Source organism: Juglans microcarpa x Juglans regia, chromosome 8D, assembly GCF_004785595.1.
Source record: "Juglans microcarpa x Juglans regia isolate MS1-56 chromosome 8D, Jm3101_v1.0, whole genome shotgun sequence".
Lineage (NCBI taxonomy): Eukaryota > Viridiplantae > Streptophyta > Magnoliopsida > Fagales > Juglandaceae > Juglans > Juglans microcarpa x Juglans regia.
Genome location: NC_054608.1, coordinates 25,987,912 through 26,003,423, shown reverse-complemented (window position 1 = coordinate 26,003,423; position 15,512 = coordinate 25,987,912). Strand labels below are relative to the sequence as shown.

General features: G+C 37.8%; 1 protein-coding gene across 3 annotated transcripts; it reads left to right on the top strand.

Annotated features, from left to right (window-relative positions):
- Window positions 1-936: 936 nt before the first annotated feature.
- On the top strand, window positions 937-11,757 carry LOC121241942. 3 transcript variants are annotated; one of them, XM_041139798.1, is made up of 6 exons: window positions 937-996; window positions 1,091-1,253; window positions 7,135-7,228; window positions 7,931-8,130; window positions 10,473-10,584; window positions 11,708-11,757. In XM_041139798.1, coding segments are annotated over exons 1-6 (630 nt in total). In that variant the 3' UTR covers window positions 11,709-11,757. The 3 variants fall into 3 exon arrangements, 1 of the variants encoding a protein (XP_040995732.1); XR_005935851.1 differs by lacking the exons at window positions 937-996; window positions 1,091-1,253; window positions 7,135-7,228; window positions 10,473-10,584; window positions 11,708-11,757 and adding exons at window positions 7,335-7,386; window positions 7,475-7,639 and having other exon boundaries at window positions 7,931-8,070; XR_005935850.1 differs by lacking the exons at window positions 937-996; window positions 1,091-1,253; window positions 7,135-7,228; window positions 10,473-10,584; window positions 11,708-11,757 and adding exons at window positions 7,340-7,391; window positions 7,475-7,639 and having other exon boundaries at window positions 7,931-8,070.
- Window positions 11,758-15,512: the final 3,755 nt, after the last annotated feature.

The following is a 15,512-nucleotide window of genomic DNA, read 5'->3' as shown; positions in this document are numbered from 1 at the left end:
TTTTGTGACAGGATATATATGACGGAAATGAGAAAATATTTGCACTGCTTTTTAGTTTTGCAACAATATAGAGCGATGCAAAAAAGTCCATTTATGACAAGCCAATACTTTTGCGGCGAGATATATGGACAGAAATGGGAAGTTATTTGCCGCTCTTGTGCGTTTTTGTGACAATGTAGATAGACACAAAAAATAACCTATTTACAACAAGCAAGTGAATTTGCGACGATATATATATGATGAAAATGAGGTTATTTGTGGCCCTTTTTTATTTTTGCAACAGTGGACTATGGTCACTAATAGGGCATTTTCCTACCATTGGAGTATTTTTTGCAAAGTTTTCATACTTTAATGTTAACAAATATCGTTGCAAAATAATTATTTTTCGGTTGATATTTCATTTTGACGCAAAAAACTTTTTGGACTCAGTAGTACCAAAGATCTTGTGTCGATTTTCAAGCGATGCTAAAATATAATTATGACGCTTTTTGTGACGATTTAGGTGACGCAAAAAGTCATTTTCTTGTATTGAATTTATGTTTTCGAGCTATTTTATTTTAAATATATATTTTTTAAAATTTTTTATTAAGACATGTGATGCCACATCAAAGAGCAAAATGAGTTATATAAATTAGGTGGCTGTTGTAAAATAATTACAAAAAATTGAAAGATTATCATCTTTCATTTTTTTTTTTTTTTTTATTAATGCTGGGATCTTTTTTTTTTTTTTTGTTTAAAAAATGTTTAAATGGTGACAGATCATCTTTTTACTGTGAGACTAGAGTGTTTTTATATAGAATTTAAAGAAAAAAAAAAACAAACAAGTTCTCCACACGGCAGGGCAGGAAAAGTAGCGAAACGAAAAAACGCGGGTATATTAAAAAGGAGTCGTTAGGACTAGGGAGTTCAAAAACTTGAAGAAAGAGTGATCGAGAAATGGAGGATTCGGGAGCGATCCTCTGCCAGATCTCTTCCCTCAAGGATATGCTCGATCAGGTATGTTTCCTTTTCCCATCAATCACACCGATAACTCCTTCCCGCTCTATAATATCCACTGTTCAATCTAGGTGTCCATCTCTACAACTTGTAGGTGAATGAAGAAATAGAGGCGAACATTCAGATTACACGCGAGATAGAAGCGGAGATCTTCAAGTGCTCAGAGATCGAGAGCGCTTTGGCTGTTAGAGAATCGGAGCTTACAAAGACGCTTTACGTTTCGCACTTTGAAATCGATGGATTCGCCACCGTTACTGGTAAGTTCATTCTTCTCGTCATTTCTTTCTTTGATTTTTTTTTTTTTTTTTGAACTTGTCAAAATGCATGAGTTTGTTGGCACGGTTTTTTTTTCAGTATTATTTTTTTAGAGAAAAATCAGGATTATATTCGCAAGAAAAGCTATGTTAAAAACTGTTAAGAATAGAAAATGAAGATGAGAAGAAACTGTGTAAAGAACAGAAATGGAAATGGAAAACAGAAATGGAAATAAGAAATAGAGGTGGAAAAATATAATTTGTATTTCATTCATCTGAAAGTATTACAAAACGTGGCCTTATATACACTTTAATAAAGGCGGGAAAAATAGTTATAAGGTTAAAAATGTATTTTAACTCTAATACACCCTCCTCAAGCTGGAGCATGAATATCAATGAGGCTCAGCTTGGATATCATGGCAGAAAATAGTGGACTGCCTAGAGCTTTGGTGAAGCAGTCAGCTAATTGATTCTTTGAAGAAACATGCATTGTACGCAGAAAACCATCTTGAAACTTATCATGAATAAAATGGCAATCGATTTCGATGTGCTTGGTACGTTCGTGAAATACGGGGTTTGAAGCAATATGCAACGCAGCTTTACTATCACAATAGAGAGAAACAATTGCTGGAGGTACTTGAAGATCTGAAAGCAATGAGGACAACCAAACTAATTCACAAACTGTGGAAGCCATTGCCCGGTATTCGGCTTCTGCAGAGGATCTTGATACTACAACTTTCTTCTTGGATTTCCATGACACAAGAGAATTGCCAAGGAAAATACAAAAACCAGTGAGGGATCGTCTGCTGTCTTGACATCCAGCCCAATCTGAGTCAATAAAAGCACTCAGTTTGAGTGAAGAATTAGTAGAGAAGAAGAGTCATTGGCCAGGAGCAGATTTCAAGTATTGTAGGACACGATATGCAGCATTTAGATGAGGCTGCCGAGGTGAATCCATAAACTGGCTAAGGACATGCACAACAAAGGTAATATCGGGTCTAGTGATTGTAAGATAAAGCAAACGACCAACCAATCTTCTATAAACTTTGGCATCCTCAAGAAGAACACCTTCACTTCGAGACAACTTCAAGTTTTGTTCCATGGGAGTCTTAACTGGTTTACTTCCCAAATATCCAGTGTTGGATAGTATCTCCAAGGTGTATTTCCTTTGAGAAAGGGATATGCCTTTGGAGCTGCAAGCAACTTCAAGTCCCAAAAAAAATTTCAATGGACCAAGATTTTTCAATTTAAATTTATCATCAAGGAACTTCTTGAGAGTGTCCACTGCAGCAACATCATTGCTGGCAATTAATATGTCATCGACATATACTAGTAAGGCAACAAAAGAAGAGCCTTGTGACCGAGTGAAGAGTGAATAATCAGCTCTTGATTGGACAAAACCATGTTGAATAATGATGGAGGAAAACTTTGCAAACCACTGCCGGGATGCTTGCTTTAATCCATACAAGGATTTATTGAGCTTGCAAACTCTAGTGTTTCCTTTTTCACCAAAACCAGGAGGTATAGATATATACACCTCTTCTTTCAAGTCACCATGCAAAAAAACATTGTTGATATCTAATTGAATAAGATGCCAACCTTTAGTAGCAGCAATGGCTAATAAAGACTTGACTGTAACCATTTTTGCAACTGGTGAAAAGGTATCGAAAAAATCAATCCCTTCTTGTTGAGTAAAACCTTTAGCTACCAGCCTAGCCTTATACCTTTCAAGGCTTCCATCAGACTTAAGTTTGACCTTATATATTTGCATCCAATTGGATGTTTTCCAGGTGGTAGAGTTGTCAATGTCCAAGTCTGATTCTGCTGAAGTGCAGTAATCTCTTCTGCCATAGCAGTTCTCTAATGGGGATATTTTACGGCTTGATGATAGAATTTTGGCTCAAAAAGTGATGAAATGGCTAGAGAATATGCTCGGTGTGGTGAAGATAATTGAGAATAAGAAATAACAGATGAAATGGAGTATTGCTTACCTGATTCAGGACCAATAAATGGATGTGAAGATGGGATGGAACAAGCATTAGAAGTTGCCAAATGACAGTGGTAATCCTGCAAGTAGCCAGGTGGTTTGTGTGTTCTCAATGATCTTCTACATGGAGGTGATGAATCTGGTATAGTGGGGACTGGTATAGAGTCGAGAGAGGAAGGAAAAGAAGCATCAAAAGAATGATTATGATTAGAAATATAAGGAATTGGACTAGGAAGGACAACAGGCGATGATGGATTCATACAAATTTGAAAGGAAAAATCTGCTCATGGAATGTAACATCTCTGGAAACAAAAATGGAATGATCATCAAGGTCATACAATTTGTAACCCTTAGAAGCAAGTGGATATCCAAGAAAAATACATCTATGAGCTCGAGGGGCGATCTGTTATGCTCAAGAGTGGAAGCATAACACAGTGAACCAAATACTCTTAAATGAGTATATGATGGTGATTTATGAAAGAGCAACTCATAAGGAGTTTTATTGGAAATAATTGGAGAAGGAGTTCTATTGATTAGATACTCGACAGTGAGAATACAATCACTCCAAAAAATCAATGGAACATTTGATTGAAAAAAAAGAGCTCGAGCAACATTTAAAATGTGTTGATGCTTTCTTTCAACCACTGAATTCTGTTTGGGAGTAGCTACACATGACAATTGATGGATAATGCCTTTGCTAGAAAAGAAATGATCCATAGCAAACTCATTTCCATGATTAGACCGAATGATTTTGATAGTAGAGGCAAACTGATTTTCAACCATAGCAGTAAAATATTGTAAATGACTTCGAGCATCAGATTTTGATTTGAGCATATAAAGCCAAGTACTGCGAGAATAGTCATCCACTATGGTTAAAAAATAACGAAAACCTTCTATGGATGGAGGAGAAAAAGGTCCCCAAATATCAACATGAACAAGATCAAATAGATGTAAAGAAGTGTATTCAATGTCAGGAGATGGTAACCTCTTGTGTTTGGTAAGAGGACAAACACTACAATGCTTGGGATTATTATTAAAGGTGATAGAAGAGAACTGAGGCAACAGTTTCATTCGAGAGAAGGATGGATGTCCCATCCTTTGATGCCAAATAGAAACCGATGCATTATTACAAGCATTAGAAACAGAACTAACAGTATGTGGCTTAACACTGAAAGAATCAACATGAGAAGATACATTTTGAGACACAAAACCATGAACTGGTAGAGGTTGCAGCAGGTATAACCCTTCTTTAGCTTGTCCCCTCCCAATCGTCCTCCAATGTATGAGGTCCTGAATAAAGCATTCATTATGAAGGAAAATAAGACAGCAAGATGAACTGGTTAGCTTGCTGACAGAAATGAGATTAAAGGTAAAAGAAGGCACATATAGAACATCATGTAAGATGAGGTTCGTTGATAAGAAAATAGAACCTATATGACTTACATGAGCAGAAGTTCCATTAGGAAGCTTCACAACTGTGTAGTGTACAGGTTGATATGAAGTGAATAAAGATATTGAGTGGACCATATGATCAGTTGCACCGGTATCAATTATCCAGTCATGATCGGAAAATTGTTTGGAAGTTTTATTGATGGAGGAAAAAACCGAATGATTAAAGGAAAATTTACCGGAGAGATGATCAGGAGGAGATGAGGTAATTGTATTTGCTGCCTGATGAGTAGGAGCAGGATTGAGAAGTGCCAAAAGTTGTTGACACTGTGTATGAGAAAGAGGTAGAGATAAATTGGAATCATTGGAGACTGCTTGGTTAGCATAAGGAGCTGGAGATCTAGCTTTAACACGATATCCTGGTGGATATCCATGAAGTTTAAAGCATTTGTCAGCAGTGTGACCTTGCAATCCACAATGAGAACATAGAGGTCTATCCTTTCGAATAGAAACGTTATTGCCAGCAAAGGATTTGCCAATACTGCTTGAAGACAAAGCAGTAGAAGGAATGGAAGGGATCATGAAAGATCCGATGTCTCTTTGTCTTTCTTCTTGAAGAATAAGAGAGAAGACTTTTTTAATTGGAGGAAGAGGATCAATTAATAGAATCTGACCTCGAATGTGAGAGTATCGATCATTTAATCCCATAAGAAAACGCAAAACATAATCTTGCTATTGGAGATCAGATAGGGATCGTAGAGCACCACATGAACAGAATGGCAATGGTCTGTAGTTGAGTAACTCATCCCATAATCCTTTCATTTGTGTAAAATATGCACTAACCGTGAGGTTATCTTGAGTAAGAGAAGCAACAGCCTTCTGTAATTGGAAGATACGAGGTCTGTTGGCTTGAGAAAATCGATCTTTGAGATCGCACCACATTGCCATTGCAGAATCTTCATAGATCACACTAGCGGCAATTTCTTTAGATAAAGAATTAAGTAGCCAGGACAAGACCATATTATTACACCGAATCCAAGAGGAAAACTGAGAAGAAGAAGCAGAAGGTTTCAAGATGGAGCCATCAACAAATCTGATTTTGTTCTTCGCAGTTAACGCCACTAACATTGATCGACGCCAGGTATGATAGTTCTCACCATTGAGAACTTGTGTTACGAGCAATGTACTTGGACTGTCACCGTGATGAAGGAAGAAAGGACTTGAAGAATCTTCATGAGGAGGAGTAGGAGTTGAAGAAACAGATGAATCAGACATTATTGTATTTTGCAGAAAAATTCTTCTGATACCATGTAAAGAACAGAAATGGAAATGGAAAACAGAAATGGAAATAAGAAACAGAGGTGGAAAAATATAATTTGTATTTCAGTCATCTGAAAGTATTACAAAACTTGGCCTTATATACACTTTAATAAAGGCGGGAAAAATAGTTATAAGGTTAAAAATGTATTTTAACTCTAATAAACTGATTCTCATTGATTACTTTTGATTACACGAGGGTCATATATATATACACATTACAAAAAGTAGAAAAGTAAACAAAAAGGCTACTGAAAATTTAGCTTTTGATTATGTACACAATTACAAACATCAATTCAAAACTTTCATGGACAGTATGGTAGAAGCAGCTTTATGCATCGTGTCCCTCATACTTCTTTGTGTGCAACCATGCATTTCCTTAGCTGAGGTTCTTCTTTTCTGTGCCATCCTTTTTGCTGCTGCATCTGCCTTTTTCTTTCCATGTACTGCAGCATGCTTTATCAGCTTTATGCATGTCTTGAGTGCTGCAATGTATTTCAGGCATGCTTTGGTTGCTGTCCTCATGTAGAACCAGATTGCATTTTACTTTATTACATTGTATTCTGTAAGAAGCTATGCAAGTAACGTATTATTGGGATGAACGCGTTGACACTTTATAGAGCCTATGAAAATTCGTTAACAGTTCCAAATTAAAGCAATTATTTCACTGGTATTCGAGTTTATGGTTTCTTGATTAGAAAAAAGGGTTAATTTTTAACTAGTTTTAGTTAAAGATATTAACTTGCTTTCTTCTTTCTAAATTTGCCTGAGCACAGTATTTTTGTGAAAGATCGGTGAACCTACCTAAAATTGAGATGAACTTTGCGACTTTGGTACATATCACCGAGATGGTTCTACAAGGCACCATTGTTGAGGCCATTTCTTAAGAACTAAAATTGACAGAATCAAGGTCAATTTCCTTCAACTTGTTTAAGATTTAGTTTTTGGCAGAATTTATTCAATTAGACTCCAAGACCAGCTTAGGGCAATTGATATGTAAGTGTATGAGAGAACTTATTTTGGTTGAATATCTAAGGTCTGACCTGCACAATTCATATAATTCTTTTCATCTCAATCAAGACTCTTGAATATTTTTTTTTTTTTTTTTTTTTTTTTTTTTATTGTAAGTCCTTGAGGCAGAATTGTTACTTTCTTGCTCTTCTAATTCATGTTTCATTTCTTCATTCAAAGCACATGCAAGGACCTCACTGAATTCCTTGGAGAAGGAATTGTGTTTTCTAAGAATGGAACGGGACGAGACGCTAAAAAGAATAAATGGCAAGCGGTATTGACCAAATTCTTTGCAAGTTTAGTCTGGAATCGCAGTTCTGATTCTATACGGCTTTTTTAACACGCGTCACAGTCTTAAGTATTTTTATGCCATATATGACGGCCTCAGATTATCCTCTCTCTCTCTCTCCACAAAACTGAAACGGAATTTCTGTGTGGTGTCAAATACTGTTTTCTTCTTCTTCTTTTTTTTTTTTCATTAAATTCTTTTATATCCCCATTACCATGCATCTGTGGTCAGGTAGGTCAGCAAGTGGATGTAAGGAGAGAGGGGCGGGGGGTAGAGGAAACATTGTGGATGAGTCATCATCTATTGGCTGCTTGCTTTAATCCCTTTGCTTGGACTAAAATAGCAAAATTTTGATGTGTCTATGTTGTTGCACTTTTCAGAAGTTGGCATGACATGGTGATGTGTTCCTCTGGAGTCTGAATTATTTAAATCATAGAGAAAATTTGAAATTTAGATATCAAGTGTATATTTATACATCATTTTAACACTCCAAATTTCAGAAAATTAGTATTGATTATGCAGTCTCATATCATTACCCTAATCTGCTGAATCAATAGTAATTCAGTTGAAGCCTCTCATAACATTTTTCTTATTCTAATATGTGGAAGTACCCGAGAGATTGGCATTAGCAACTTCGAGCTCTAAGTTTGACTGTTATGTTGCTTAGACGCTGATGTTTCTCTTCAGGGAAGGATTTACCACTCTGTGCTTAGAATTCCAGAAGGACACTCACAAAGGGAAAAACGATGAACTGAGGCCTTTGTTGTTGGAGAAAGAGTTCCTTGAAAATGAAATCCATCTGTTGGATAAGAAAAATAATGGCATGAAGAATTCAATGTTGGTATTTGTGGAAGAAATCCTTGAAGAACTTCACAATGCTAACTCTGGTAATGTTGATTTTGCTTTACAAGCAAAGTTGCATAAAGTTATATAGCTTAATGTCTTTGCTTTCTTTTTCTTTTGGTTTGGATGCATTATTTCTGAACTGACCATGCCCTTATATTACCACTCTACACTCCTTATTTCCCTTCACCTATGTACTGAATATATCTCTATATGTCTACTGCTTTTAAATTAATTAATGAGTCCAGCTTATTCTTTGTGTGTAATTTACATAATGCAAGGATAAAATGAGATTACAACTTCTATCGCTCCTTTTATATATAAAAGGATGATTATTTTTTGTGGACAAGAAAATTAGGTTGCTTAATGACTATCTAGTTGTATAACACTCTTTGATTGCTTTCCTCATCCTATTAGGTCTCTCTCTCTCTCTCTATCTCTCTCATGGATACATTGTGTTGATTGATTAGAAAATGTAATGAAGCGAAACAATTCCTTAGGTTTTTGAAATTCAAAATTAAGTTGCAAATAAACAGAATGTTTGGTTTCAACTTCCTCACAGATTACAAATGCTGCTGCAATGATGGTTGAAAATAGAAAGTAGTAACTATCTGCAGAACATTTTTTTAAAATGTATGTGGTCTACAGGACCTAGAGGGAAGATAAATAGGTCTTCTTGAAAATACTAGCTGATTTCAACACCTTCTGCAGCAATCAATAAATTCCTACGCAAAAGCTAACAAGATTAAATATTGAAGGGTGATGAGCAAATTCCAACCCATAAGATGGATCATTTCAAATATGATAAACTTCTCAACAAACGCAATTATAGCAATAACCATGTATAACATAGTCTAGGAGATCACCACTCAAATTAGCAAATAAGATTTTTCACATAGGATATCTTAACTGGCAAACCAATTTGGGCTTTGTTCAGCACAAAGAATTCCACTATCGAATCCTCCAAATGGTCCACAATATCTGCACAACATTTCCAAATTTCATGCTCAATACTTCCCACCGTCTTGTAGAAGAATTGAAATGATGGCTTGTGGCAGTGTGGGATTACCTCTAAAAGGGTTTTATTGAGGCACACTGATGGGAAGTAATATACACTCATTTGGTTTTCCATTTCCCAATTTCACTTCTTTTTTGGAGAACTCTCAAAAAGAGTCCAGGTTCTCACCTTTTCTCGACCAAGCTCTATGGAATTGTACAGAGAAGTGTTCTCCCTATTTTGGAAGTCTCGTCACCAAGGATTGTCCACCAAGTGAAGGAATAACAAGGCTCTAATATCACAAGATGTGGCAGAAGCAATAATTTTTTTTTGATAAGTAAACAAATTATATTGATTATATTGATCAAAGAATGGGCAAAGCCATGTACAGAGTTCTAAAAGAGAATACAAAAAGCAGCCCCTAGGCTAGGTATGCGCATTATAGAGAAGAAAATCATGTAGGTTCATGCCATTGAAATCAACAGCAATGGCCCATGTACATAGTGATCTAAAAAATAAATCTTTAAGCTCCTCCAGCGATCACTCCTTGTCTTCAAGCGTCCGGTCATTGCGCTCCTGCCACAAACACCACATAATGCATATAGGGATCATCTTCCAAACAATTAATCTGTTGTACACCTCCTAAATTTTTCCAGCTGGTCAGCATTGCCACCACCGTCTCCAGCATAACCCAAGCCAAGTTTAATCTACTGAACACCTAATACCATAATACCCTAGCTGTCTCACAATGAAGTAAAAGATGATTTACAGATTCGCCCCCTTCTCTACACATACAACACCAATCTGCAATGACTACCCTTCGTTTCCTCACGTTATCAGTTGTGAGAATCTTCCCCAATGTGGCAGAAGCAATAATGAAGCCACCTTTGAATCTTTGGACACTACAAGATGGATGGAGAAAGAAAAACTCTCAATTTAAGAACAGCTCCATGATAAACTCAATGATATTAGATAGGTAAGTTGTAACCGATCTAAACCAAACGACAAGGATTCTAATAATAACAAAAGAAGACTCCTAACACCCAATTGACAGGAAATTAGTGTGGATAAAATCATATTAAAAGCCCCTGTAAAGGAAATAGAACAAAACATAGAAGGTAGCAAAAATATTTAACAATTGCAGAAAAATTCAGCTCTTTCTAATGCACCCCCAGCATTCTAAGAAGCAGCTCAGTTTTTAACCCTTAGGTAATGTGCTGAGATAGATTCAAGTGTGGATATAAATTTTGCTAGAATAATTTTTCCAGGGTAGTAGTTTGATATTGAGTCGTAACAAATTGGATCAACTTTTACACATGAACTAGTTGACCTTTCTTGTCCTCTTTCACTGAGTATGTAATATGCTAATGCAAGTAGTTGCTAATGCAGCTTTACAAGTTGAGATAGCGGCTGCGAAAGAGGAGAATGAGAAATTGCTCGAGGATATTGATTGCATGAAGACACAGTTGCTTTCAACTCTCATGATTGATGATGATCATTGGTAAATTTTTGTCTTCATTTAATACATTTTCCATTTAATACATTTTCTTTCTTCTTTATATTTTTGCTTTGAGGTTGCAATCATGCTTGTTTTCATGGAATGGTTTCTGTTTTGACTGTTGTCAATGTGAGTCTTCTCTACACTTCTGTCTGGCAAAGATGTGATTAGACTATGCTTTTGGTCCACCATAATACACATACATATATATATATATATATAAATAATTTTCAACATTGCAGTGCTGTACCCATCATGTCATAACTAGTTGATGATATAGCGGATCTAAAGGTCTGCCATATCCTCAATTTTTGTAATGACATTGTCAACAATTCAAATATCGAGTCCTTTTTTTTTTTTTTTTTTTGTAAACAGAATTTTCCCATTTGTTATTTCATTGCATACAGGTAAAAATGATTGTGCATAGCTGCACTAAAATGAGCACTGCTGATGGTTGAAAGTGGTAGCACTGGTCAATTGGTAATGGTGGTGAGGTGACAATATATGACCAGAAAATGGAACCATTGATCTCTCGAGAAAAGGTTCTAAAACCAAAAAAATATATGACCAGAAAATCATTGCAGATGCATGTAATAAAAACCCCTTACATAAAGTAGTTGGTTTTATTAATTTCTCTCTCTCCAATGCATTTTAGAATTTAGATCTGTCTTCTTTCCCGCACATTGTGTAAGTTTACCTCCAAGCCAAAAATGAGTCTAGTGATTTTCTCAAAGCCTTCGTACCATATTCCCAAAAATATAAAAGGGTAGTGCTATTATGCCACCCAAGTTTGCCAACTTGGTGTGCCCCTAGTGCAAATTGCACCTTTTTTTTTCTTATTTGCTTTTTCTTTTAAATATTTTTTAAATATCTTTTAACATTTAAAAAAAAAAAAACCAATACAAGAAGTCACTTTCTTAACCATTAAGTGAAAAAAATATATGAGCGATCAAATTAAAAAAGCGAGCTTATGCGGCATAGTATCATCTTCCAAAATAAAAAGCCTTTGTAGCATATTATTGGATTGAGAGATAAGTTGAGATGATGAATAGTAGTAAGATTTGTGAGTTGAAATATGTGAATAATAGTAAATAGTAGTGATGATCTCAACCTATCTCTCAATCAGAACTACTAATGCTAACCAAAGGCATTCTAGCCTGAGAGCATTTGGGATGAGATGAGATACTTTTAGATGAGTTGAATGAAATATTGTTAGAATATTATTTTTTAATATTATTATTACTTTAGGATTTGAAAAAATTGAATTGTTTATTATATTTTGTATATAAATTTGAGAAAATTGTAATGATGAGATGAGATGGGATGAAACCTCTCTATATCCAAACAAGACATACTGCTAGCTTGTGATATCAAGCAATGGGAGAATGATATACGAATCCAAGTGGGGGTTAGGATTCGCACACGGCACACAAAGGAAAAAGAGAGAGATGAAGAAAATGGGAGCTAGGATTTATAAATTGACTATTTGGATATTTAATATGTTGAAAGGGTTTGGGAAAACGTCGTTTCCAAAGTTTTTTTTTCCTCATTTTCTTAATAATATATATGATTGTATAAGGCTATTGATTCAGTTTGGCCTCGATTTCTTGAACCATTGAATTGTAAACCAACCAAGACTCGGTTGGAGCTGTGAAAATGTTGTGTATCTATCATTACTCTTTTAGTATCCAAAACACATACGTATCATGACTCAATATGTTTCAAGTGATCTTATCCCTTCAATCGGATTGCATATTATTTTGTACACCTCTTGTTAATGACAAAAATCGCCTCACAAGCCGGAACAGAAGAAATGGTCATTCCCAGCCCACAAAGGTAACCCGAGTCTTGATGAAGCAATGTGAAGTCCACGATTGGCAGCTTGGGGTGTCGATACAGTACTTGTACGTTCATCCATAGCAATAAATAGAGAAAGAATACAGAAAATGTGAATAGAGAAGGAGGCACACATATTTACATAATCGGCATAGGACCTACATCCACGGCTTGTTTGGAAGGCCAATTCGCTAGGATGGGTGTTAATGCTGAAAAATAGCACAATGGGCCAGAAATAGGATTCGAGCCTTGATCAGTGTGTATAAGATCATATATACATCCATAACAGTGAATAGAAAAAAAAATACAAGAAATGTAAAAAGAGATAGAGACATGTTCGTCATAGTGCCTACGTCCACGAGTGGTTTGGAGGGCAAGTCCACTATAATATGAGCATTTTATAATCTCTCATGACCTCTCATTTCTCATTGTATAATGGAGGTTAGAGACCCATTTTCTGAAAAAAAAAAAAAAAAAAACATTTCTCTGAGGCTCTCATCGTGAAGTTAAATAAGTTGAAGAAGTCTGGAAGAAGTCCTTTTCTTATCTGGTCTGATCTCTTTTTATCCTGGCCTTGAGAGTGATGAGGAATGGCAGCTTTATCCCGCTTGTGTGTCTGACTCGCTTCCCCCCTTTTTCATTTTTCTCTCTTTCCCGTCACCTCATTTTCCCTCTAACAATTGTTTTTCCTTATCCCTTCTTCCTCCCCCATTGTCCATTCTTCCTCTCTCTTTCCCTCTTCCCACTTGTCTATCAAAAGTGGCACTTTGCTGAGCTAGGCTTGGTTTATTTGGGCTAGGGGGACTGCTTGTTTAACAAGAAGGCCTTGAGAATCTTCAAGTTGAATTGCGACAGAGATAGCCTGCAGAAAACTTCTGAAAAATAAATTCCAAGAGCAAGTCCTCGATTTTTTTTTTTTTTTTTTGGTTAAGAACAAAGATTTTCGAATGTGAAGCTAGGAGGGGGATGTACTCGATCGTGCTAAGTGCAAGCCTGGAGCTCGGCTAGAGATGTACTAGACTGCACTAGGTGCAAGTGAGGAGCTTAACTTGGGCTACAGATGTAACCACGTTGACTGCGAGCGCGGAGCTCAGCTTGGAGAGGTAGGTGGGAGATGTGCTCAATCACGTTAGTTGTGAGCGTGGAGCTAAGCTTTTTCATTCATTCGCACGAGGGCTGGGCAGTCAAGAGGCTGTTACCGCTCGTTGGCTCGTGGCGAGCCTAGCAGCTCAGCTTTGCTTGCTTGAGGGCTAGGCATTCAAGAGACTGTCACCGCTTGTTTTTCACGGTGAGTCCAATGACTCGGCTTTGAGTTCGTTTGAGTGTATATTCTTCCAATGTTTTTGTTTTTGACAATGTCAGCAGATTTTTTTCCCCTTGATGTGAATTGTTTTTAGTGTTTCTATTTTGTTGTTTAGAGTTTGTTTGTAGTAACCCACACTAAGTGGCGAGGGAGCTTGTCGAGTCCATCTTCAGCAGTTATTGAGCCCATTGACTCATTCTAGAAGGTAGCTAGTGCAAGCTGATTGTAGAGCTCGGAGGCTCATTCCCAGAGGTAACTCGCTGGTAGCAGTTGTGGCACGAATGTAAACACTCGGCGTTTGTTGGAGAAGATGTTAGGCTGGAGGTGGCGAGGAGAGATGAGACACTTAAGGGAGGTGTTCCCTTTGTTTTTTGCCGGTACGAGCAGCTTTGGCTTAGATAACTAAGTAAGAGATGTTCTCGATCACGCCAGGTGGTTAGGAGAGATGAGACACTTAAAAGGTGTTCCTTCCTTTGTTTGTCGGTATGAGCACGAAGCTTTGGCTTAAATAACTAGGCAGGAAGGCTAACCTGACAGCTCGAGTGTGGTTGAACCAGGTGGGAAATATTTTCAATTGCACCGCTTTGGCAGGAGACAGTGCTCAACCGCATTGTTGTGGCGGGAGATGGATCTCGACCGTACGACTGTGACAAGAGACGAATTTTGCTAAGTGTCAAGTTTGGTGGCATCAATGGAATGCGCTATGGCAGGAGAAGCAGGAGCAAGCTTCTAGTGGTGAGCGGTCCTCTGTGGCAAGGTAAACGGGAGTAAACTTAATTTCTCCAATCAGATCAACTTGGTCCCTGCTCTTTTTTTTTTTATCAGATTTGGATGTGCCTGTCATCTGGGAGAAATTAATTTCTCTGATTAGATCAACCTGGTCCCTACTCTCTTTTTCTTCGATCAGATCACTGTGAGAGCTGGATATGCCCATCCAGACCAGATCAGATCAAACAGGAGCAAACTTAATTTCTTCGATCAGATCAGATTTGAGAGCTGGATGTGCCCATCAACCTTGTGGTCGGCAGTGCACGTTGCATGTCCCCATGCAATGTGCTGTGGAGGGAGCTTGGTGCATGGTAGAAGGCTTGTTACAGACTATGGTGAGCGAAATGTGGCCGAGCAAGACTCCATGTGGTCGGATAAGCTATGGTCGTGTAACTCCTTTGGTGGGCAAGGCTTTGTGGCGGGCAACTAGTGTAGCGAGGAAGGTGGTGGTCGAGCAACCCATTGAGCCAGAGGAAGTCCCTGTCCGAGAAAGGTGATGGAAACCATTGAGGCAGGGGAACTCACTGTCCGAGGAAGGTGATGGTCAAGTGAACCACTAAGGCCGAGGAACTCACTGTCCATGGAAGGTGGTGGTCGAGGAAACCACTGAGACTGAGGAACTCACTATCTGAGGAAGGTGATGGTCTAGCAAACCACTGAGGCTGAGGAACTCAATGTCCAAGGAAAGTGGTGGTCGAGCAACCCACTAAGGCAGAGGAACTCCCTGTTTGAGGAAGGTGATGGTCGAGCAAGGCCTGGTGAGGTGATGCCCTCTATGGGAGGCTGGGGAAAGAGAGTGCCTTGGCGAGGACAGAGACTTGTCCGTCCACGGTGTGTTGTCTGTTGCCATGAGATCTGTGGGAAAGGTCCTGCTGGCACTTTTTGTTGTTAGGTGAGTGCTCCGTTAGGGGGGCAAAGACTTGTCTGCCTGTAGCGTGATGGCTGCCTACCAATGAGTGCATATCCCATGTAGGAGGTGGTGGCCTCCTCAACGGGGCACATCCGAGCATGTCACATCGCAAGA